This window comes from Falco punctatus (assembly GCF_963210335.1).
Source record: "Falco punctatus genome assembly, chromosome: 9".
Classification (NCBI taxonomy): domain Eukaryota; kingdom Metazoa; phylum Chordata; class Aves; order Falconiformes; family Falconidae; genus Falco; species Falco punctatus.
The window spans coordinates 2,960,753-2,985,671 of NC_137589.1; the positions used below are offsets into that span (position 1 = coordinate 2,960,753).

The window sequence follows — 24,919 nt, forward strand, 5'->3', positions numbered from 1 at the left end:
GCTATTTCAAAATAAAATGCAGTAGTAGAGTCCCAGAGGCCCAATCACAATATCCTTTCCCCATTGTCCTGACTTTGTTTGCTTGGAAACAAAGCGCCCAAATGATTCTAGCATTCCAGAAACTTTATAAACAGGCAATGGCTTCTTTGCCCATTCTTCCTACAAAAGACACAACGGTGTAAATGTATCCGATACCTGCTTGCATGCCTTGGGAAAAAATAAAAAGAAAATTAACAGCTTCAAACAATCCAGAAGCAACATGGGCTATAGGGATTTGGAAACCGCCTATTTTAAGGCCCAGCAACACCAGGGAACTGCTGCCATAAATACCATCCTTGCTCAATTATTTAACTTTGGTCATAATTAAAATAAACTTGAGGAGGGAGGGGGATGATGACACCCAAACCAAACAACAAACCAAAGAAACACCCCGACACTGCTGTCCCAGCAAACCCAAAATTAATTTTACTACAATTACCAATTGCCACACTTACTATCCTGGTACAGCTTGAATTTGTATATATACCACAACTTAGGTACAAAGCTATCGTAACGACACACTATTTCACAAACTCGTATTACCAAACAGCCTGTGTTGCAATTAAACGAGTCTCAGTATTTAAAGATTCTGATCAAAGTGCAGCCATGTGATGCAATTGTTTATATGTTTCCAAGGAAACCTAAAAACCTAGAAACTAACAGAGACCTAAAAAGCTAGAAAACACCTGTTGGTTTGAAGAGGTTCCCATGGGAGTTCTTAAACACAGAGTTAGAAATTACACAAATGCCTCTGCGGTTTCTGAGTTTTGTTTCTTTTTGGCCCTGAAAATTAACAGAATCTCTTTCGTACTTTTGAAAATGTATTAGCTACGGCTTAACTGCTGCAACCCCCTAAGTGGCAGATTCCGACATGCCACCAACTCCACCAATGCAGTACTTCTGACATTCATAGGCCTTATCGCTCTAACTATTGATTTTTGGATGCTGAAACGAGCCAAAAAAGTTCCTCTTTCCTTCTAACTGAGATCGCAACAATAATTTGAAACTGCATTTATATTTCATAGATACAATTGATTGATACACAATGAATACTATAGTCTTAAAAAAATGGAATAATACTAAAAAACCCGATACGATGAGGAATCTTTAAGAAAAGCATTATGCCCTTCTGACCGAATGAGATTTAAAAAAATAGAAATACCTCATTTGTGAGAAAGATGGACATATATAAAACACAACCACAAGCCCCAGAAAATAAAAAGTTTGTATCACCTTTGGCTCAGGGAAGGGGGCACTTCCCTACACTCCTGCCTTGCCCTTGATGGGGTGAAATAAATTGGTGCTGAACACTGTCATTTTCCCCCCTCAAGCTTTGTTGTTTTTGTCCCTGAAGAAAATTCTAGTTTCCATGCAGAGATAAAGATTGCTGTCAGCCCCTTGAAGCAGACGGCATGAATAGCTGCAGTGTTCGCGCTGGAGGACGAGCGAGCTCCGGAGCCAGTCATGTTGCCCAACACAATGGGTATTTGTGGTTCCTCAAGTCAGGATTGAGCAGCAGCCCACTAGACATCAACAGATGTGCCCGTATCACCTCCCGTGAAAATTTATCAAAAGAAATACAGTATTTTCTTTAAAATTTCAGCTTTTTCATTTCATTCTTGCATCCTGAAGCAACTCTCAATAACTACCATCAAAGTCATGGAATGCCTCGAAATGGATGGGTGCAATCTCATGCAGCAGTCGTACTCTATGATCTTAAAGGTCTTTCTCAACCTGAACAACTCCATGATTCTATAAAATTAAAGGTAAGCACATTTCCTGATTCCCTAAGTGAAAGCTACAGCACAGCTGGATTCAATTTATTGAAAAATAAGAGGAGATCTTGCTATAAAAATCATTTTTACAACAAAGACTTCAATGCACATAAAGATATATTTGCAAGATGTTCTTTGGATTCAGGTTCTCATTCAAAGCAGAAACAGGGAAGCACATCACTCACACCAGCTGCAACTTCTGCCCTGTACCTGGCTACACTGAGAAGGCGATGACCAGAGACAGAACCTGCAAGCCCAGTTCAGCCTTTCAAACCCTGCCCTTTTCTGGGTTTTCATAACCTCGCCCGACCCGGGCATCACCACTACTCACCACTACCACCATTCAAGCTCTCACTTGAATTCACACTTACCAGTTCTCTTCGCCTTGCCCTTCCCCAAAGAGCTCCGTTTCCTGACACAAGCCACTTCCACCCCTGGGAAGTAAACATCAAAAGGCTGGAGTTTCACTTCAAATCAAACCTAAAAATCACACCGTGCTTTATTCCCATTCAAACTGCCCACGTCCTTTGTCTACCAATGTTTTATCACCTGATCATAGTTATTCATATACTAGAAATAATGCATCAAAAATACTTCAGTCTATTTTGTCTTGTTCTGTTGGCTCTGGTAAGTGTCTTTTAGCAGTATGAATCAATCTCTGTATACGGACAGACACAAGCAGACACAGGAAAGGTCCATTACCCAACACTAGGACCTGACCAGTTGATCTCCCCATGCTCCCTTCCCTCAACGAAGGGACAAGTGTCTTGAGACCAGAAGAGCTCTCAGCACAGGGCAGGTTATCTGAATTATCCCTGCAGAAGATTCTCTCTAATGACTAAAGACAGAGTCGTTAGGTAAACCAGGCTGCTGGTTTAGGGGTACAGTGCTGGGGAGCGCACATCCCCAAGCTTATAAACTGGGAAATGCACAATTTCAAATTTCCAGCAATATTAAAATAGCAATGCATCTAGGTTCCTAGAAGCTTTAATTACGTGATGTTCACAAATAATTTGCCTTTGAAAACACATGACTACATTAAATTAACCTGGGAAAAGCACACTATTAAACAGGACATTTGAGGCTTGTAAGTCTATTAAGGAGTAGCATGCCTCATAAACACATCCAAGAATTTGAAAATTTACCTGACCGTCAAGTTTTCATTCTTCTTATGGCAAAAGCAGTAGTGTTAAGATACAGTCAGTGTGAACACACATTTCTTATATACATAAATATGTCCAAAACACAGAAAAATAATACAAGTTCACACCTACACACTTGTAAGAGGACTATTTCTCTGAGGGGCTGCAGAGCATATTTCATTCTCCTTGTTATGAGAATAATCCAGCTAGGGAGGAAGGCAGCATACGCCAGCTCCAATTTTAACTCTGATGCCTCACGTGCAAGCGACTGTGATACAGCACCTATTCTCCACCAAACTTCAATTTGTCCATCTAATTAATAAGGGAGCATATGAGCCTAAGCATTTTAAAGTACCATCAAAAGAGCACACCATCCTTTGCAGGACAAGCCTTTTAGGTTTGGTTTGGTTGGTTGGTTGTTCTCTTTAATAAAGTAAATACAATATAAACATTTTCCATAAATGTACTTTTATAAAATAAATGTCTTCAAAGTGATCCTACCACAAATTTTACTAACAGATATCTATTAACACATCCCACCAATCTGCTGCCCCACTGGCCTTGAATCTTCAGCCTCTCTTTCTTGGCCATAACGAAACACACTTCCAAAAAGCAATACATGAGGATATGCAATTTTCTGTAACACAGCTCAGAGACTTGAAAACCACTTCAACCACGTCAGGCCCTCACTTTCTGTTTGCTACAAAGACAACGTTTCCGTTATCAGTCATGCAACGGTTATTACAGGGCTTGGTGCTGCAGGTGAAAGCCCAGAAACGAGGGCAAGAACACTGCTACTCACTTCCAGGCAAAGGGCATGTGCTTTGGGGAAGTAACTGTCATGCATCTGAGTCACCAACAGTTTCAGAAACACATTTTGCAAGCAGCTTAATAAAAAAATCAAACCCAGCGCATTCAATCAGTGAAGAGGATATTAATCACTTGGATGCAACAAGGGTTGGGAGCAGCGGGACGGAGCACTGGCAGAGCTCCTGCAGGACAGCCATGCATCAGCACCGTGAAAAATTTTACCACACATTGAACAATATTGTTAAATGACCAGAAATCCACCAACTTTTCAACATGTCTTTGCATAATGACATCATCATTTAAGATGGTAAAAGCTGCTCAAAGCACTGTTGGATAGAGATGGGGCTGCGTAACAGCACAGGACAACAGCACAGTTTACTCTCAGTTGTATGAGAACAGGAGAGCCCAGATGTTCTGAAGGAGACTACGTTTAGTAAAAGCCATTAAATTTAAGAGTCTGAAATATATATAAGTTCAGGTATGAAGGGGAAAAAAAAAAAAAAAAAAAAGGCATGTAACACCTCTTAAAACCGGTGTGCACAGCTGTGATCGCATTTCTAGGTGGAAAATGGACAAAACAGCGCTCCCCCCTCCCCGGCCCCTTGACAGCTGGGCATATTTCTGCAAACTGCCGTCCGGCAGGATAGTTCCTTCCTTTCCCACGCTCCGAGCTGGTTCCGATTACAGCTCCCAGCGATGGCAGCGTCCACGTCCCGCGGGGCAGGCGGCCGCAGCCCAGCTCTTGGTGCCCTGGGGACAAACGCTCTGGGATGGCCTGTCCATCTTTAGATGCAATTTCAATAGAAGTACACAGCGCAAAACTGTCCTTAAAGAAAGTCTTCAGCACCAAAGCATCCTGCACAGTATTCATTACTTACAATATTAGTGCTGCAGGGATTGCAGGGGCAGGCTGGAGATAAACCAGCAGCGATTCCCAGGCTCCGTGCTCTCTTCCTTCTGACGGTCCCTGTGTTTCAGTCCCCTTTTATACAATCCCCAACGAGGAGCAGAAGGTACCTCTATTTCCCACAGTCTGACAGCTATGAAAATATCAGCTGCAGTCAAATATCAGTTAGAAAGCACAATGCCCCAAAGAAGTCGGTATGTTATCCGGGAACAGTACAGGGCAAGCTGCTTCCAGCTTTGCCAGCCGTACTTCCACACCGGTTTTCCCTCCAAGATGCAGAAGATGTCATGGAGGCTCAGTCACTGCAGGATCTTTTCTTGCCACTTTTTTAAAGCAAAACCAACATCAGGAGCGTAGACATTACAGCTGCTAAAATTGATGTGAAAGAGCCTGGTAGATGAGAAAGGACTGAGTACCAGAAAAAAAATAATATTCTAAAATACATTGTGCACAATTAACCTGTTAAAATGTATTACATTTGAATACATTACTAGAGGAAAAAGCAGCACGCAGACCGGCTAGTGGGGCAGCAGCAGACTGGCAGAACTGAACCTGAAGATGTTAACTGCACACAGAGCTACGCTAGACAAAATAAGTAATCTTTTTTGCAAGGCATTAAGCTTGCATTTTAGAGAATAAACTAACCAAGGGCCTTTAGAAATTGTAAAGCACTGTTTACAGAGAGTTTTGAGGGTTCAGTGATTTTTCAAGAAAATTATTCAAGTTCCTTCCTCTGAAGATCCTGGTGAATGAGGTCATTTCAAGGGTAAACCATTTGACTGAGTACAGGAATTCTCAAACTTTTTCAGTACAAATTACAACTCAAGCAAATTACATGTACACATAACCTCTAAATAACTTCTGCAGCTTACTAGTCAAAAATATTTAAAAAAAAAAAAAAAAAAGTGAAGAACCTGACTGCCAAGAGCTCTCCTGCAGATCACTGTGTAACCCAGATCAAGCCATGGTGTCCTCAGGTGAAACCGAGAATGACTTACAGTGGAATGGGAGCAAGTCCCCTCGGGGGAAAAAAATAAAATAAATCACAAATTGTGATAGTACCAATTATCTCAACATCACATGTTCTTAAGTTTGTTTCTAAGAGTTTAAACTAAGGAATGCAAATAGGTCATTATGTAAACGTTTCCACCTTTTCCTGTCCTCCCCGCCTTCCTAGAAATATTTAAGTCACTGAAACTTCCTCTCCCCCCAGTTCTGCCAGGAACCAGAAAGGTACTGGAGGTGGGAGGTGAGCCTGTGAAAAACAGATTAGAATTAAGTGTTGTATCTGTGGCCTTAAAACGTGCCCTCAGCTGAGTTTTTAATTTGGCTTTTCAAGACTGATCAGCACATGTGTAATTTAAAAGCAATTTGAAGCAGCAAGCTAGGTAGTTTGACTTCAAATGAATGAGCTTTTGACAACTGCAAACAAAATAATAATGTGTACCCATTTAAATTCATCCCTATATTTAAAAGGAAAAGCATATATCATTTTAACTTGGTTATACAAAGGCTTTTCTTCTGCAATATGAAAGCTATTTCACCACAATCTTGTTCTCAGTAGCAATTTGCAAACCGCCCATTTGTACCAGATTAGTAGAAAACAGGCAGCAGATAAATTAACATTTTTGCTTAATTAAATGCTTTAAGTTTCATTGTGCAGTATGATTGAATATGCTCATGAAACCCAAACCGAAGTTAAAAAAACTAGAAAGTACCTGAGACATCTAAACCCACCGAACATGGGATACACGTGTTACTCATTGCTTGTTGAAATGAGTAGCCTACTACTTCTGACAAAGCACAGCACTGTAGCTCAAACAACATACAGCGTATCACAGCAGAAACTAACCCTAGGAATACAAAGAAAAATAAACATCAAAGGACAAACAGCAAAGGTAACAAGATTAAAGGGCAAAAGAAAATAAGCATGGAATTTACTAAAAGAAACAGTAAGCAAGGTGAAGGAAAGGTTAATATATTTGTATTGGACAAGACTGGGTTTGTTTACTTGTTTATTTTTTGATTTGCACTTAGTTTGGAATTAAGCTGAGAAACAGCTACAAGTAAAGAAATCAGCATGCTTAGCAATAAAACCTGTTAGGAAAAAAATAATTTTAAGTATGTTCTGAAAGGTTCACACTCTTCTAACCCAGAGTCTTGCAGCACTGGAAGTCGCAACTGATGCACACTAGGAGCAAGCGCAGACCTAGCACTGCTCGGGCAAGCGAGACAAGAAAGTATCCTGGTAAGTTCTGGTGCATTCTCTGCAGATTTTACACACAGATATGTTTACAAATTGCCACATTATGCTACAAATAAATTAGAAGACAGAAAGGTTGGTCGCGAAGTGAATTGCCCCCTCTAAGAAACACACTGAAATGCATCCCATGCAGTAGTGAAAACTGCTCTGAAGCTACAGAATTAGAACTGTTGGTAAGGAAATATTTACAGATCCCTCATCGAATATACCCAACACAAGAGAGTCTTTAACCGCAAATTGTCGTCGTTGGCTTCAAGTCATGATTACACAGGCCTTCTCTCACACACCAAAGAGTTATCTTTTGTTTGCGATAAAAACATCCATCAAAAGAACCAAGGGAGGTAACAAATTATGGGAGAAAATGCCATGATAAAAGAAGAGATAGCATGGACCTCACAGAGTGCAGTCCTACCCTTGGGAACGCATAGACAGAGCACCAGCAGACCGTGAGGAACCATGCCCTTTGGGTGGCCAGGGAAGTACTAGCTCGATATAAACAACCAAATTATTCTGTCCTCTTTACAATCCACATTACACCACATCCACAGGAAAGCGATGTTTAGAAGCATCATGGTCCCACAGTTCATCTCAGTGTGGTTATGCTGGCTGATAACCAAGGTCACTCTGCCAGTCTTCAGTCCCTCGCAAGGGGCACCATCGCCACAGCAGCACTCCATTGCAGCTAAGCTTTCTTTAAAAGTTATTTCAGATGAAAGAGAGATTGATTTTACTGAAGAGGAAGAAAGGACAAGATCCACAATCAAAGAAACACCCAACCATCAGGAAATCTGAAACCGACTGGTCTTAGAGCAGTATCTTGTCATCCATATGGAGCTGTGTATTTCATTCTGAATTGTGCCTCCAGAGCAGTAAAACCTAGAAGTGGGAGGAGACCTCCTAGTTCACCAAACTCCCTTGCTGTGGTAGAAAAGTTTATCCTCCAGCTTATCTAATTATTTTGCCCTGATCTTTTTGAAGTGATGTGTAACACTCATTTGACTTGCTTCCCTTGTAAATCTGCTATTTGCTTATTTGCTTTTTCTTAAAAATTTGTAGTACTAGTAACCTAAAGCCTTTTTGAGACTGCATTCTTCCCGGTGATTCTGGACGTTGCCGTATCTTTGTTTGTGTGTTATCCTCAGAGGACAGCAAGGCGACTGGCATAGCTCCTTCCAGCTGCAGAGGCACCCTGACTCTCCCGCAGGGAACAGCTGCCTCTTCTCAACAGCAATAACCCAAACCCTGTCACTTCCATCACTCATGTAACGTTTTCAGTCTGTATCTCATCTTACCTCTACCTGATTTACAGTTTTGTTTTTTAGTTTTACCTGCTCAGATCTCTCACTTTTACCGAAAATTATTACTTCACGTTAGAAGAAAAAAAATAAATGTATCTCTGATAGCCTAAGTTTCTAGGACTGAGAACTTTTTACAGCGGGGATAAAAGGATCAGAAAAACCCACAACTGAGTTGTGCCACGTTTTCCAGTGACAATAAGCCATCACTGCAAGCAACCAACTACCCCAACAATTATTTTTTTTTCCAGTTTTATTTCTTCCCTCAGCCAGGAAACACCTTTGAACACAGTTACATCACTGCTGCATGGGCAAACCTCAATCTCTGCGACCAGGTTTTTGCTTTGCCACTTCAACAGTGAGTCACCAGCCAGGAGTCAAAGTAAAAAGGGTGGTTTTAGGGCACTGCTGTTGGACAGGGGATGTACGTGGCCAGCAGCGGATAGGGCTCAGCAGAGGCAGTTCCCCCCCGTGCCTGACAGCCACAGCACCAAGTGGGAAGAGGGCCAGGACAGCCTGTCAGCGAGGCCACTTGTCCCCTCGCTCACTGCCAGGGCCAGGAGGACAGCAAACAGCAGCCTTTAATGCTACACTTCTTCAGGGAGCTGTTTCGCTGGAGATAATCAGCTGGCTGGCTTACTTAGGAAGAAAAATCTGAGCACACTGCAATCAAGATACAGTTCAACGGCATCACCCTCTCCCATCAGCAAAAAAATCTCCCATCTATCCTCCCACTTCCCAGAGGCATCATACAAGAGGATTCTGGCAGGCAATAGGATACCATTTATGAATTATTATACCTGCAGTAAATCAACTGAATTAAAAAGCGCAACACTGTGTACAGGCCTTAAAAATATGTTCCATGTTGTGAACAATGCAAAAATAAATCCTGTACAAATACTTCAACAAATCGCTGGTGCTGAGCTTCTCCTAATCTCTGTCTTATCAGTAGCTCATTCATGCTCTGGCTTACACGTCTTCTGGCCTGTTGTACACATATATTTAAAAGACATCTACATTTCAGCAAAATCTCTGGAACAAATACAGGCACCTTTTTTTTTTTTTCCCTTTTGTTTTAAATATTAACCCTTACAGCACTTGGAATTACACAACATATATTGTTATCAGACAGGACAAAGCCTACAGCTGGATGGAACCTTCTACAGAAGGGCACAGGCAAGGGGGGGGGGGGGGGGGGGAGGGGAATAAATAAATAAAAAGATACAATCACAGTTAAAAAGGTTGCAGAAAGCCTCCACAGAGCAGCCTGGTGACTACAGCCACTTTCCGTTCAGCCTGAATTCTGCTGCACCACATCACAAATCAGTTAAAGTGACACCTGAATCATTCCTTAAGACAGTTCTCAACTCATAAAACGAGCATCACATACGGGGACCCATAAATGCTGCTCCACGAAGAATAAGATAATTCAGAACTCTTTAATAATGTATCAATGCAATTTACAATACTTTCGATTACAGGGCATCAAATTATATTTTAGGTTACAGAGGGATTCTGCTGTCACTACTACTGTATCAAGAAATCAATAATGAAATGCCTATCAAGAATGCTCGCCGCAGGCATCACAACCGCAGCCCTCGGGCCTGGCTCCTTCGCTGCTGCTTCCAGGGCACAGGGATGTGGCACTGGAAAGCCGCAGCATCCCAGCACGCACTGGATGTGGAGCAAGTAACCAAGTTGCAGTGCGAGTACATTATTCACTGAGACCACGTTGCACTGTTCTTATTTATACGTTAATTTAAAAAAACCACAAGTATTTCCTTGAAATACAGCACACTGCTTACATTCCACGATCAGGTAGACCAGATGGTTATCCCTAAACTCAAACGTGGTGGTTCCAATAACAGGCCTTCCATTTTAAACAAGCAGCAATTTCTCAGGCAGCTCTCCATCTGCTTTGAATGCACTACTCTGGCTAACCCTGACACAGCTCCCAAGAGCCCCTCACACCTTTCAGGAAACCGACATGTAACTGTCTACCCAGCAATCTCTTCACCTTGCCCCTGATGGCTATGTTTTACATAACAATTAAACCGACATCATCACTCTCCCAAGACAAGAGGTTTGACTGCAGGCTTGCGGGTTTGTCTGGTGGAGCACAGGTCACAGCCACCTTCCTCCTCCTCTGGGCAGGAATAAGATCCCAGCTTGCCCCCATCTCTGCTCCACACAGAGATCTGCCACCACTGCTCAGCCAGTCCCTCCCTACTGACCCCCCTGACACCGATCAAACAGCAAAAGCATGTGTTTTCTTGCCAACTGCTTTTGCTGAGAAATTTTCAGGGTACTTCCAGATATAGAGTCACTCACCTTAATGTTTCTATGTAAAAGCAAGTTTTTCTCCACTAAAGCCTCTTCATTCATTGCTTACGGCCTTCAAGTGCTCCGATACTACCTTCAGACACAGGACCTCCACCTGGTGTTGAGCCCTGTCAGAAATCTGTGCTGAAGAGTATTTTGGAAATAGAGACTGAAACACAGTATCACATATGCAAAGCAACAATATTGTGCAATTGAGGTAAAAATGCAATCCTCAGATTCCCTATATATTGAACAATTTCTCCTGCAGAACCTCCCACTCCTTCAGCAAGCAGGGTGGACTCTGCTCACATCAGTAGTGCAGACGTTCAGTATTCCTTTTTATCTTCCTGTTTTTCATTCTATGTAGCGCTGGGCACTTGCCTCAGCTCTTTTTTGTTCTTCACTACGGTATGACTGACTTGCTCTGAAATCTTGAACAGGTTTACATGACATCATCAAACATGAAAAAATTATACATAAACACTTTACCAATAACACGTGTAGCTGACTTCTCAGAAAACACCAAGGGCATCCGTGACAAGGCAGGATTGCGCCACTGACTCCCTACAGCTCTTTTTCACTTTGCAGTTTGTCAGGCCCTGTCCACCCATTTTTCTTCATATAACCTCTTAAACAAAAGAGAAAAAGGTCACCAAGTACACTGGTCAAAGTATTCCTATAACATGCTCTAAAACTAGTTCAGTTAATAACCCAGCTCAGCAGCTTTGGCCCAAAAAACGAACAGCTCCAAAAAACCAACTTACAGCACAACCTGTCTGACAGAAGAATGAAAAGGCAGATGTTGGGCACAGTGCAAGGCAGGTGTTTTGCCATCAACAAACAACTTTAACAAGTGCAACTTTTGCCACAATGAAGCACTCCATCCTGAAAACCAGCAAGAAAACACAAACTTCAAATCCCCATAAGCCACCGCTGTCACCTTCCAGCTGGGAATATGCATGAGCCCACTTAACCTGTGCAACACGTGCACCACAGCTCTGTGCTCCACTTCAGCTTCTTGAAAACCTGTGCAGAAGAGGAAGGTCTTACACTGACCTCGAACCACCATCTTCTAGCTTCCCATAATTTCAGTCCACATGGTGCAATTCTGACATCACCCAGGGCCATATGGCCCAGGAGCTGAGAATGCAGTGAAGGGTGAGGGAAAAAAACCATGGTGGAATCACCATCCCTGGAAGTGTTTAAAAAACAAGTAGATGTGGTGCTTAGAGGCATGGTTTAGTGGTGGACTTGGCAGTGCTGTGTTAACAGCTGGACTTGATCTTAAAGGTCTTTTCCAACCTAAACGATTCTGTGATTCCATAAAAATAAGACCAAGGAAAACAGGTATTCAAGACAGCTCTCCTGACAGAGGTCAACCCTTAACTCCTACAGATAAAAAACCTCGATTGAGCAAGACGACAGATAAACATATGAAGTGGAAAAGAGGAGGCACAGCAAGATACAAAAGTGCACTAGGAGCAAAATGGGCTAAAATTTCCAGCTTCGCACCTGCACCTCGCAGGCTGAGGTTAAATTACTGTAGTCCAACCAGCATCATCACACTGATTTGAGGTATATAAGATGTCTGCTTTCATTAAAGGTGTTAGGGGCATAGGAAGCTTTTAAACTAGAAGTTCCATTTTTATCTTTTACTTGGAAGAATATATTAAATGTATTTAAGGAATACAGAGTATGTTAGGCAAAGCACAGCAATGATGGCTGGTGTAACACAGCTCCTATGTAATTATTTTATTTGTGAGCAAAGACTGAGCAAATTAAAAGAATCAAACACTACACTCACACCATCTTGTTTCTCACATAATTTTCTTTCCGTTCTTCTCAACATTTCTAAAACAACTGATTTGGTCACTGGAGAAAAACGTTTTTAGCTTAAGTGCCTTCACTGCCCCTAATGGAGAGGCCCCCCAGCCCCACGATGTCTGCATCCACACCAGCACAGTCCTGCTGCTCTTGGAGACCTCAGCCAGATGGTCTCTGCTTGTCCCACCTCCACCCTTACCCCCACACTTCCCTCAAGCGCCACCCCCAAGCACAAGGCAGAAGCAGGCTGCCCCACAAGCCCCCCCAGTGCCATCAACAGCAATTAGAGATCGTCACCTGCCTTAGGGACTCTTCTCCTCAAGGCCCAACTTCCACCTCAGGCAAGAACAAGGTAGGGCGGGTGCCACCAGACCACCTGCATCTCCCCACATCATGACTTAAATGGTTTCATCTGCTGCCCAGCACAGCTAACTGGGAACTTCCTGAGCCTCCTGGACAAGGAGAGTACATTATATCCATGTAGAAATCTCTTTTAAATGACACTGAGTTTCCAGCTGAATGTCATTAATTTTCATCAAATGTTTTTTTGTTTTTTTTTTTTTAAATAAGCCCTAACCCACAACATGCACAGAAACCAAGATTACCCTGCGCATAAGATATAATTTTCAATTCTCTGCCTCTTTATTCCTACTTTCCAGGTCTTCTCATAGAGCTTACAACATCTTAGGAAAAAAGCTCAATAAGCAATGTCATGTCCTGACTCCGCAGGCTCTACCCCACACAGATCAGACACAGGTGGTGATTTAGAAGCTGAACACACAGCAAAGCACCTCACTCTATGGAAATAAGCCAGAAGGAGAGGAACCTCACACAAAAGTAAAAAAAAAAAATAAAAATATTGAGACACCCTTTTCTAATTAAAAAACACTGCTTTATCTCACAGCAGATATCCATTAACCCTTTCTACAACTCACGATTAAAGTGAAAAAAAACCTCTAATGATGGGAAACAATTAAAAGGTGTTTTGACAGTATCTCTGTGAGGTTTGCCATTATTTTTCCCAGGATTTTAAACTCAACCATAAGCAGGGAGGGGAAAAACCACAAGACCTTTATTTTTGGAGGTAATAAATTGGATTATTTTTTTTTTCTGTGAAAGCCTTATTTGCTTTCTCCCCACCAGCCTGTACAAGCAAATACAAAGTTTTTCACCAGCTGCAGGATTTACACCTACCTCCAATTACCAGGCGCTTCGCCCGGCGGGGGCCGGGGGAGCCGGGAGCGCGGCCCCCCGAGACGGGGCTGCCCGGGCAGCAGCACCCACAGCGGCTCCGCGGGGCGCCGCGCTGCCAGCGGCGTGACCGCCAACCATTAACGAGCACAGCGGGCACACGCAGGGTTTAACAACGCTGGCCTTGCCCAGGGGAGAGGAAAACAGTTCGTCCCGGGCCCCGCCAGCCCCTCAGCCGGCGGGTCCCGCACCCGAGCGCTGCGTGCGCCCACAGCCCCGCTCACGGCAGGGGAGCCGAAGGGCCGCGGCGCGGCTGTGCGGGCGGCAGTTAAATGGCTTCGTAACGCTCAGGTTCACCTGCCGCCCCATCCTGGGGGCTGGGGGGGCGCCGGGCAGCCCAGACACGCCGCTCCCCGGCCGGCGTGGGGCGAGTTACCCGGGGTGCCTGTCAGCGGGGCAGCGCGGGGCCGGCCCCAGCCCCCGCCAGCGCCTCTGCGTCCCGCATCGCCCCGACACGCCGGCCGGCGTCACAGCCCCTCGGCACGGCGGCCCCCGGCCCCCGCGCCTCAACCCCGGGGTGCGCACCGGCCTCTCGGCTCCCTCGGGAGCGCGCCCATCCCTCCGGCCTCCCCAGCACGGCGGTAATCCCCGAGGACGGGCACCCCACGGAGGAAAGGACAGCCGCGTCGCCTCCCGCCTCAGCGACACCCCCGTAGGGCGAGCGCAGCGCCGGGCGGCAGCGCGGGCGGCCAGGGCCGGCCCGAAGCCCCGCGGCAAGGCGCACGCAAGCCCCGGCCGCTTCCTGGCGCGCACCCAGGGACGGCCTGGCCGCCCCCCGCCGCCGGGCACCGGGCTGCCGCCGCACCTGCCCGCCCCGTCCCCCGCCGCCGGCACCTGCCGACGTCCGCGGCGGCCCCCGCCCGCCGCCCCTGCCCGCTGCCCCGCGGCCGGCGGCTCCCGTCCTCCCGCCCTCCGCCGCGCCGGGACCCGGCTCCGCTCACCTCCGCGGCTCCGCTCCGCTCCCCTCCCCGGCTCGGCGGGCCCCTCGGCGCCCCCGCGCAGCGGCGGCGGCCGCGGGACGCCCAGGCGCGCTGCGGCCCGAGGCGGCGGGCAGAGGCGGCGGCAGCCAGGCAGGAAATTTCCCTCCGCCGCCGCCGCCGCCTCCTCCTCCGGGCGCCGCGGCGGCGGGCGCGGAGCCGCCTGGCGGACAACGCCCGCATCGGCAGCGGGGCCGGGGCCAGGCTCCGGAGGGGACCCCCGCGCCCAACCGCGGCTGAGGCGGGGTCGGTCCCCCGGGCCCTGCCGCCGGCGGGGCCCCTCGGGCCGGGAGCGTGCCGGTCGGCCGGCGGGCGCTTCACACCGAAGTTTCAAACGGGACTTGGGCTGCGCTGCCTGCCCCGGCGGTGGCGGCGACCCCGCCAAAGCCCGCGAGCCAGCCGCGCTGCTACCCGTGCGTGGCGGCAGCGCCTGCCCCTTCCCTCGCTCGGCCGAGGCAGCGCTGGGGCCGGGCGTGAGGGCCGGGCGCCGGGTGCCCACCCGCCCGGGGCAGCAAGCGGAGGCTGGCGGCCTCCCGTCCCCGGATCACCGGCCTGGCGCAGCCGGGAGCGATCTGCCAGGCCTCCTGTCGGGACCAGCCGGCCCCCCGGGACCCTGTCCCCCGGGACCCTGCCCCTGGCTGCTCAACCCACCGGCAAGGTGCGGGCGCTGGGGCCTCGCCTGCCCCTCCGGGGAAGCCGCCGCGGCAGCCCAGGCCGCGGGGCCGGTGAATCAGGCCAGTGAAACCCAGAACAGAAACTGTCAGGCTGGAAAGTAGGACAGGGACGAGGGGATTACCGAAAGAAAGGCAAGAATCAGGGAGTCTGAAGGCACGTCTTCCTATCTTTTGTCTCCAGCCCCAGGATGGCACCTCTCGCCAAGCAAGGAAAGTCTCCCTGCAGATGACATCTCCCCTCCAGGAGGGATCCCACCATATGTTACTGTCAGACCCATGGCCGCGCACACCGTGTTAAGTGCACCCAAGGACGTCAGACAATTAGGGATTGTATGAAAAGACCATTGAAACAAAATATTAGAACATCTGTGAATATTTGTGTCTTCTGCGGAAAACTTAATCAGAGCCTAATTACATCCCTTTGGCATCGTGTTGACTAGGAAACAGCACTTTCGTAGACTGCTAAAATTTTTCAGCAGATATGGCAGTGCAAATGGGCATGGTACCAGGAAGGCGTTTGGTTTTAATGAACATGTTTGTAGATCAAATGACTGCAAGTCAGCAGTTTTCTTGCTAGTAACCATTTGCAAGAAATTGTGTATTAATTTAAATGACTGCTTATATCCAAGCAATAAAAAAAAATGGCATTATTATACATGTCAGATAAAACTACCACTTTTTCTATGAGTGCAGAAATTAAGAGTACTAGTATACCGTGTTTCCAAAATTAGTTAGTCACAAGAAAGAAATGTGAAGCCAAGTTGTACAATAACCAAAGAAAATGCACATTGTAGCTATTAATAAAGTTATCTGGGAGAACAAGATTTTCTGTAGGTAAAGGGAATATCTAAATAAATTGTACAATGCCAAAGTATAGTTGTGAAAGAAGCTTCAGGCAGTCTTTCCTGCCCCAGCATGCTATACTCGAGTCCTAAATACAACTATTGATACAGGATGACGAACATTTAGCCTTGCTAATGCATGTCAGTGCTCCTAGCCCTGCTTCCTTGCAGTCGTGTCCAGGATACTTCTAAGCCCGGGTTTATGCCGCTGGTGTGTTTCAGGATACAGCAATGAGCTGGCGCCAACAGGAGCGAGGAAGCCCAAGGCTGATTTTATCTTCAGTTGTTGGCTAGAGAAAAACAACGTGGTATGATGTTCTCTGATATAGTGCTTTATTCAGAAAACTAGAATAGTACTCCACAGAGACTAGGAGCTGGGGAGCTGAAGAATGAAGCGGTTTTAAACCCATTTTCAGTGTTTTCCAGACAAGGTCTGAATAGAATTTATGCTGGTAAGAAAGGGGAGGGGGTGGAAAACTGAAGCTGCTATGGGATTTGAAGCAATTAAGTCACATTAACAGAGCTTACTTGCTTCATCAGAAAATAAATGTAAGAAATTGGAAGACTGAAATGCTGTAGCAAAAATAATAATGGGTAGATGTCTGCGTGTTTAGCCCAGTAGAGCTCCAACAGTGGCTTTTCTTTGTCCGTCTCACAGTCCACTGGTCATCTGTCTTTCCTTCTCTTTCCATCACAAATCAAATACATTCTCAGAAATGTCAGCTCTTTGGCAACCATTTCACCCTTGCTTCCAGTTTGCTGGAGATGCTGCAGGACCGCCGACAGCTTCTGGCAGGACCTGACACCTGCATCCCTTGTTTCGCACTGGGGAAGTAACACTGTTCCAGTAGAAGTGGTGGAAACTTCCTCATGAACAGTTACAGTCGCTTGGCTACGCTCTGCTACAAAAAGTGTCTTCTCTGCTTCAAGCTCAAGATATATATGAAAGGATAGGCAACATTAGAACACTGAAAATGTATTTTAAAGCATACAATACCAAGTATAACCTACCACTTCCCTTAGACAAAAGCTCCCCAAATATTTACAAGGCTTCCACATTGACTGACAAATGGCCCCTATGCCCTTGGTAGCAGCGTGGTGGGTCTGTCTTTTTACTGGTTCACTGGAACACAAATCACAAACGTACTTAAGAAATTAGAAAATCAGAGGCAGTGCAGCAAATAACAGATACAGGTGCGTGATTTCTGTAACTACAAATATATCTCAGCTTAAAAATATAGACAAGCTCTTTAAAGTACAGATAATTGGGCAAAAGCATGAGAGTACATAGCATCGTAGCAGTAGCTAACTTAATGACTTCAAAGAGGTATTTCTCTTAGATTTTTACATTTGGGATCAAAAATTATGAGTATCTAGGAATATATTTAAGTATTCAAGACTACATATCTTTATACTTGTTACAGAAACTGCAATAAATGAAAGCCTGCCTTGCCAGCTCTTCTCTCCACCTCCACCTCCAGGGTTTGTTCTAAACATTACAAACTTTCAAGCAGCTTCAAAGCCAGTTTTATTAAATTGAAAATACTGCAAAAGCTGTATTTTCTGCTTCTCACAGTGCCAGAAGGCTTTTCCCCCACACACACTCTTCAACAAACTGTACTTGACCGCTCAACTTGCACTATTCAAGCCATGAATGGCAGCAGCTTTTTAGCACCTAAACACATTCCTTTAAAGTTTTGCAAGTCATATTTTGGGGTATGGAGAAAAGATACCCTTGGACATCTTAGAGGCTTCAGTGGTGCTCAGCTGTTTTGGTAACTGCAGTCACTGGCATTCGGGTTTAAAGAAAAATGGTAAACTTCTCTAATTTCAAAAGTTTATTTTAAAACTACTTATTTTTACCAGAATGGCCTATGCTGTTCTGTTCAGCTCCCCCACACACAAGTATTTTACAGCTTGGAAATGGAGAGAAGCAGGATGAGCGAGAAGTCAGACATTCCGTGAGCTGTGAGCTCTCCTTCACCTGCCTTGGCATGTGTGGCCTGAGAAGTTTTAGAAGATAAACGTTCCATTGGAAGGATTAATTTCTTACCAAGAATAAAAAATAATAATAAAAAAAGAATAAAAAATACCAATGCTGGCTAATTTCAGAACCTCAAAATCTTCGAGAAAAGGCAGTTCCAGGGAGCTGCCCCTGCAGCCACTACGCAAGGCCAGTGGTGTTCCCATTGGGGCAAGGGGCACTCATAGCAAGCAGAGGAGATGCTGAACGTGGCTTTTCCTCTGCTACCAAGACCAGGCATATTTGGCCATGATGACTGCGTAGAAAACACAGTTGTACTGTAAATATATTCTAGAGTAGCACAGGTTGTGCCTCACGATACCAGAACAGACACCAGCTGGCTTACTCAGATGGTAGAACTGAGGGATGCTCTTGCAGCAGGCAATCATTTTAAAACAGGGGTTTGCTCATCGCGTTTGCATTGATACCAGTGTGGTGGCACTGGCATCTTCTGCTTTTTTTTCTTTTAGATGGAAACCAGCAGTCACTGTTCCTGCTGATGGGATGCTGCTCGGGAGGGGCTGGTGGCTGTCACTCCGATACCAACCAATACACTCCAGCCTCAGAGCTCAGAAATCAATAACTATCTAGTGATGGAGTTCTCAGCTGAGAAGATTTAGTCATTTTCTGGGAAGAAATCCAAACAACACTTAAAACATGTTTGGTTTTTCTTTCAATAGTGCTGTAAGAAAGGTCAGAGCAAGAGAAGAATGAAAGCAGACAATGGAATAGTACAATTCCACCCCACAGCAGCACTGGGTATGGATACACAAAAATTGTGATCACATTCCCTCTCAGTTTTCCAAAAAGTTCTTGCAATAATTTTGCCGTTCAGTTGAGCTTCAAATTTTTCATCTCCAGCTACAATGAAATTCATGATGCTTTATCTGACTTCCCCCACCCAATCCAAAAGGCATAAACAAATGCCTCTTTCTGTCACCTCTCAGAATGCTGGCGGCCAAGATACCAGAGGGGAAAAAAAAATCAATCCCATTCTTAGTATTCTACAGTACATTTATAATAATTTGTTTCAATTACGTTTTATCCATCTTAGAAGAGGTCAAGGCAACACTGGTAATGTGTGGCCCGATCCTGCAATGCTATGCATAAGTCTGCCTTATCAACTCCATTTGGGATGAAGTGGAGCTCGAGGATCTTGATGCTGAGCTCCTACGCAATTAGCCATGAAAAATGTAAAATAAAAAATAAAAAGGTTGTGAAAGCCTCGTGTGAAATACAACTGTGTACCACAAAGGCAGTGTCCAAGGAAAATCACAAATACCAGCGCAGCTGCCTGCCAACCACACTGCTAAATCACCTGGGCACCTGTCAGTTGTTTTTTAAATGAAAGATTTTAACTAAATATGGATTTTTTAAAAAGACCAGTAGCTGTTACTAAACATTGCAGTGGCAGCAGAACAGAAGATAATTTGCAGTGGCTTCACCTTGAACTTTCCCAGTTGCTGCTGAGTGCAGTTGAGCACACATACCGGTGAGCCAGCTGGGAGCAAGCCCCCGGACCCTGCCTGCTGCGGCTGCGAGATGGCACCCCTTGGGCGATGGCATCCCTTGGGCGATGGCACTCCTTGGGCAATGGCACCCCTTGGGTGAAGGCATCCCTTTGGGCGATGGCACCCCTTGGGCAATGGCAGCCCTTGGGCAATGGCAGCCCTTGGGCGAAGGCATCTGTCTGGAGCTATGGACAAAGCAATAAACCCTATATGATCTTTTTTTTTTCCACATGAAAGAAAAATACATGTATATGAAATGTTTGCAATTAAAAGCTTTCATTTTATAATTTTACATATCTAACTACTTAAAGCAAACTAACTTGTACATAAACAGAAGAGAAATACTCACATAACTCGACCTTTAAAAATACATCGTGATACATAATTTTATGTAGCAAAGAATTCCAACTTGCTTTGCTGTCCATCTGAGTCATAATGAATTACTCTGATTTTTCTGTTTGACTTGTGCAGGGCTGAGTCTATTAGCAGAACAGAGTCAGTAAGCTGCTGATGGGGAAATATTTTCTGAGTCGAAGGAAACCAATTTTTTGTTTGGGTTTTTTTTTTTCCTCTCAGGTGATGAGGTGTGTCATGCCAAACTACAGTTTTCATTACAAGTTATATCATGCTTTTTTAGGTAGCTGTAAGAAAAAAACACACAAGGAATTGTACCATCAGCAGAGAACAGAATAACTTCAAGGTGACAGGGAAGAAAACGGCAAATTACAGTCTCATTTACAGGGCAATTCCCCTGGCCTTGAGAGAGTTTCAATGATTGCAGCCACAAAAATTTGAGCTGAGTCACTGAAAACGGTATATAATTGAATAAGATTGCTTAGAAAGGAACTACAGGCTATCTGCTGCAGCTCTGAGTCTCTGTTACTTGGCGTTTATAAAAGTGTGGATCCTCAGTTCATTTAAATTTGGTTCTCTCAAGCCTACCAAAGGAGGACCACTTAGCAGCAGCTGAAAATTTATTCCCTCAAAATTAATACCAAGACAAGTATCAAGTGTGAAATATATATATTTTTAAATGTATTTTGCAGGGTACATGTGGCACAGCTGACAGCACAGGGCTGATGACAGGCAGATTTTTACCAAAGTTTATTAAAAAATATCCTTGGGCTGTAAATACTTGGACTATGTTCTTTCTGTGCAACTAAATGGGGAATAGAACTGCTGGATTAATAAACCTGTAGAGCTGGATCAGTCTAATAAAGCTTACCTGTATTGCTGTGGTTAAAATGTAACTGGAATACTGGACAGAAAATGAGTGGCAGGTCTCTTGTTTCTTACTTCTTTAAAAGAGCTGAAGCACCTTTGCTTTTCAGTGCTTCAATCGTATACTGACTGATTTCCACTATATTACTTATGTTAATTACATGTATGAAGTGCATAAATTCTTTATGAATAAAATGTATAAATTCTTAAAAGCAATGACTTCAAAAGTATCATTAAAGTCCCATATAATTAAAAAATAATAATAATACAAGACCACATTGCATAAAAGACTGGAAATAAAATACATTGATTTCAAATGTGATTGTTGCTTTAAAGTTTTGATTCAAGAAATCATAACACTGGAAGAATCACAGTATAATAACACTGCATTACAGAACAGGTGTTTTCTCCTCCCAAGTAATTCTTTGTCATTTCAAATTCATAAGACTAATCTCTCAATGTCTTTACAGTACAAACCAGCCAAGCTTTAAGAAGCCGGCAACAGGTTTATTTAGCAGCACTGTTAAAACAGGCTGCTTTCTCAATGTTAATAAAAAAACCTCTGGATGACCCAGAAGCATAGGTTCAGTGTAACATGGAATAATGACATTATAATTAACAGAAATAAAAGCAAATAGAATCAATGTTACTTTATCCTGACAATAGATTATTAATTTACATCTTAGATTTCACACAAACAAAATGGGGACCCTGCTGCCTAGTTTACCTCAAATTCTAAAAATTTGGCTTCAGTGTGATTACTAAACAATGTATGTTGTGTTTGATATCATGTTGTAACTGGGTTTTGTCTTTGTTTAGGTCAATCTGGGCAGAAAAAAATAATATATTCTCTTGCTTTATAGTCCAGAACAGATTTTCTTCAGTATTGCTCCCTTTACATACCCACTACTTCCTTGAAACAAATCTCTATTCAAGGTATTTGTTTCCTCATTTTCTAAAAAAAAAGGTCAGAAAAAGGGAAGGCGTTATTGTGTGATGATATGTGAAGTTTCATTAAGAATTATGGCTCTTCCTTAGAAAATAATCTATTGACAGTAGATAGAACCTCCTTACCACCACCTCCCACAACCCAAGACCAACCCAGCGTTTTCACAAAGAGCATGAAGAATTCAGAAGAGGTCACAAAAGAGATGGTTGGGTAGCTGTTGAGCAAGCTGGGAATTTGAACAGAGAAGGAGCATTTCATTATTCTTTACACATCAGATATAGATGAGAGAGATTCCAGCCTGGTTATCAGCCTTTTGAGAAGAAAAGCAAGAACAGGCCAGAAAATTTTGTCAGGGAGTAAAAAAAATCTCCCAGAGCGCCATAAGGCGAGCTGGCAACCCGTGTCTAGATGTCTCCAGAGCTGTGAAGAGCTATGGCCTGGCAAGGCAATCGTAAATCATCTGCTGACGGTCCCTACCGGCCTGTGCCAGGCTAGTTTGGTTGTAACTGTGGCAATACCTTTTCACCAGACCAAAGTTCAGTTGTTTTACATTTTTATTACCGCTGCTGTTTACCAGGGTGACCTGCTAGCACGGGGAGCAGATTCCACGTAGCGAGGAGGAGGAAACAACCTCATGCAAAGCTGGACTAAAGAGAAAATACCCTGAAACTGTGGAAAGTCTCTGTCTGACAAAATGCCATCCAGAAGAAAAACAGCCACATTTACATCCGCTTTTTTTACCTGCCTTTGCTCTTTTGTGATGATTTGTGTTGTGCTGGCAACCCAGCACTGGATGAGTAGCGAGATTCGCTTTTCTGGCACAAACTCCAGCGTGACCATAAGCCTCACCTACGGACTTTTTAGTGGTACCTGCGAACAGTTCGTTGATGTGGGACTCCAGATTTCAGAAAAGACTTTCCAAGGTGAGTGGTGTTATGCCTGGAAATGGATGGAGTCTTCTTGCTCCTGTAGGTGATGGAAGTAGGAACCACGGCTCATTCTTCTGTCCATCCCTGACTGTAATACTTATAGAGGGAACAGGAATAACTATAAACCAGTCTGGGGATTTAAGTGGTATAAAATAAAACCCCCAGAAAGCACAGAAATGCTGCAGCATTCTTGCCAACAGCAACTTCTAATTACCAGTGATCTCAGCCTATGCCTTGGAACGAGGGGAAAATACAAAATAAGAACTTTATGTAAAATTGATTTTAATTTTCATGAGGTTTCAGTGAGGAACAGAAAAGGAATGCTCACCATTTTATTAAAGGAGTAAAAAGCTTAGTCACCTTCTAGGATATTTTTTTTAACTTCATCATTTGATTTAAAGTTATTTGACTTAAAACATTTTGCCACCCACTATCAAACTAGCATCATTTTTATAGAAGGCTTTATGAGGCTGCTGAAGGGAAAAGAACAAAACACGTAAAACGATAATTTAGATAGATACGGTGCTTATATGTGTGCTGGACCTACGCATTATTCCTTTTATTTCTTCCTCTGAAAGCACCTCATTCCAGCTTGAAGTATTATATTATCAAACTTAACCATTTGATTAGTATTTGCAAAACTTATGCTTGCTTATGTCTTTTTTCCTTATGCTAGACTGTGAAGTATGGATTTACAGTGTAGCTTGTTGTCTTTTTATAAGGACTTTATTCCTCCACCTAACATACAGTTTTCAGCTGACTCATTATCATCACGACTTTTCAAAAATACCCTGGGATGAGATTTGGAAACAAGATTATTAGAATAACATTTCAGCAACCATCCAGTAGATTACAACTAAACTGTCTCTTAGGTGGATTTGCAACAGATCTTACTTTTTGTGCATCTTCAATTCTTGCTATTTACCCTCAATCGTAGAATTACGACAGAAGAAAAAGAATAAAAATTGTTAAATAATTAAGGACAGAAAATGGAGAGATAAGGGAGGAGAGATGCTACACGGGAAAAATACAAACTTAAAAAACAAGGAAAAAAGCAGAAGGGGTTTTACTGAGAGCAACCTTGGAGAAAGTTAAGCATGACAAATCCTACTATGGGAAGCAAAACAGAAACAGAAATAATGCGTACTGAGTACAAACCACAGACTCGATACCAGTTTCACACAGTTCAGCAAAAGATTTACTTCACTCTGTGCCCAAGTAGCTCTACCAATGTGAAGAAAAGCATTTACAAAGCCCAAAGGTAGATAAGCCTGAAAGCTGTGGCAAGGATCAAGGATTTGCCCTCATTTTATGTATCTTGCTGTCTCACCAAGTTCAAAGCAATAATGCTGATATACACGTGAAAGTGAAAAAAGCCGGTCAAGAGAAAAGTAATGAAAATTTGGAAGAGTAGGTGAAAACATTTTGAAACATGAAATGTACTTTTTTTTTCCATAGGCTGTTGTAAGATGTCCCATCACGCAGAAGCTATCAGGGTAGAGCACAGCAAACCTAAGGCTGCACATAGCTCCCATCTCCTAGCTCTTTCCCGGCTTAATTTAATACAGAAATTCTATCTGTGCAAACAGGCACCCAAATTCCCAGGGTGGCTAAGCTCTATCACGCAAACCAGTTAAAATATCCACACCGTAATGAAAAACCTGAAGACAGCAGCTTTCCCAGCAAAACGTACCGCATATATTGAGATCATTGCATAACAAATGCAAAATCACAAGTTATTGAAGCCAATTTATTGACAGTCCTATCAGAATAACCAAAGTAATTTTCAGAAGAGTAAGTATGCATTTATAGAAGGAGTTGATATATGGTTCTATCTCTCCATGCCAGTTGGCTCAAGCCCCAAACCTTGCGCCATGTGGGCAGACTTTTGCTGATTTGTGAGAAACCAGAAGCCCACCCACGGGGCGCTGATTGCAGGGCAAGGAGGCAGTCTGGCAGGAATCTGGGGCATGTGCCTTGCCTTTGTCTGCACAGCAACTGACACAACCCAGTCCCAGGGCCTGGGCACTACCATCAGATAGATCTTAATTAGAACTAATGACAAGTGTTCCCAAAACTCTTGCTTCAGTAAAGGATTTCAGTTCTTTGCGTGATCTACATGTATTTCGGTGGCAGTAGAGGTAGTGGTTTACCCCCACCTGATT

The 24,919-nt window shown here is 44.1% G+C and overlaps 2 protein-coding genes across 2 annotated transcripts in view; one reads left to right on the forward strand and one right to left on the reverse strand.

Annotated features, from left to right (window-relative positions):
- Positions 1–14,704, reverse strand: part of PTPRE (protein tyrosine phosphatase receptor type E) — a 108,760-nt gene extending 94,056 nt beyond the window's left edge. The window contains exon 1 of the mRNA XM_080401524.1: positions 14,570–14,704. The gene's annotated coding sequence lies outside the window, so the exon portion shown is untranslated. The remainder of the gene's footprint in view (positions 1–14,569) is intronic.
- A 578-nt stretch (positions 14,705–15,282) lies between these two features.
- CLRN3 (clarin 3) overlaps positions 15,283–24,919 on the forward strand; it is a 31,830-nt gene continuing 22,193 nt past the window's right edge. Inside the window, exon 1 of the mRNA XM_080400871.1 lies at positions 15,283–22,748. Coding sequence (XP_080256997.1) covers positions 22,520–22,748 — 229 coding nt within the window. The 5' untranslated portion in view covers positions 15,283–22,519. The remainder of the gene's footprint in view (positions 22,749–24,919) is intronic.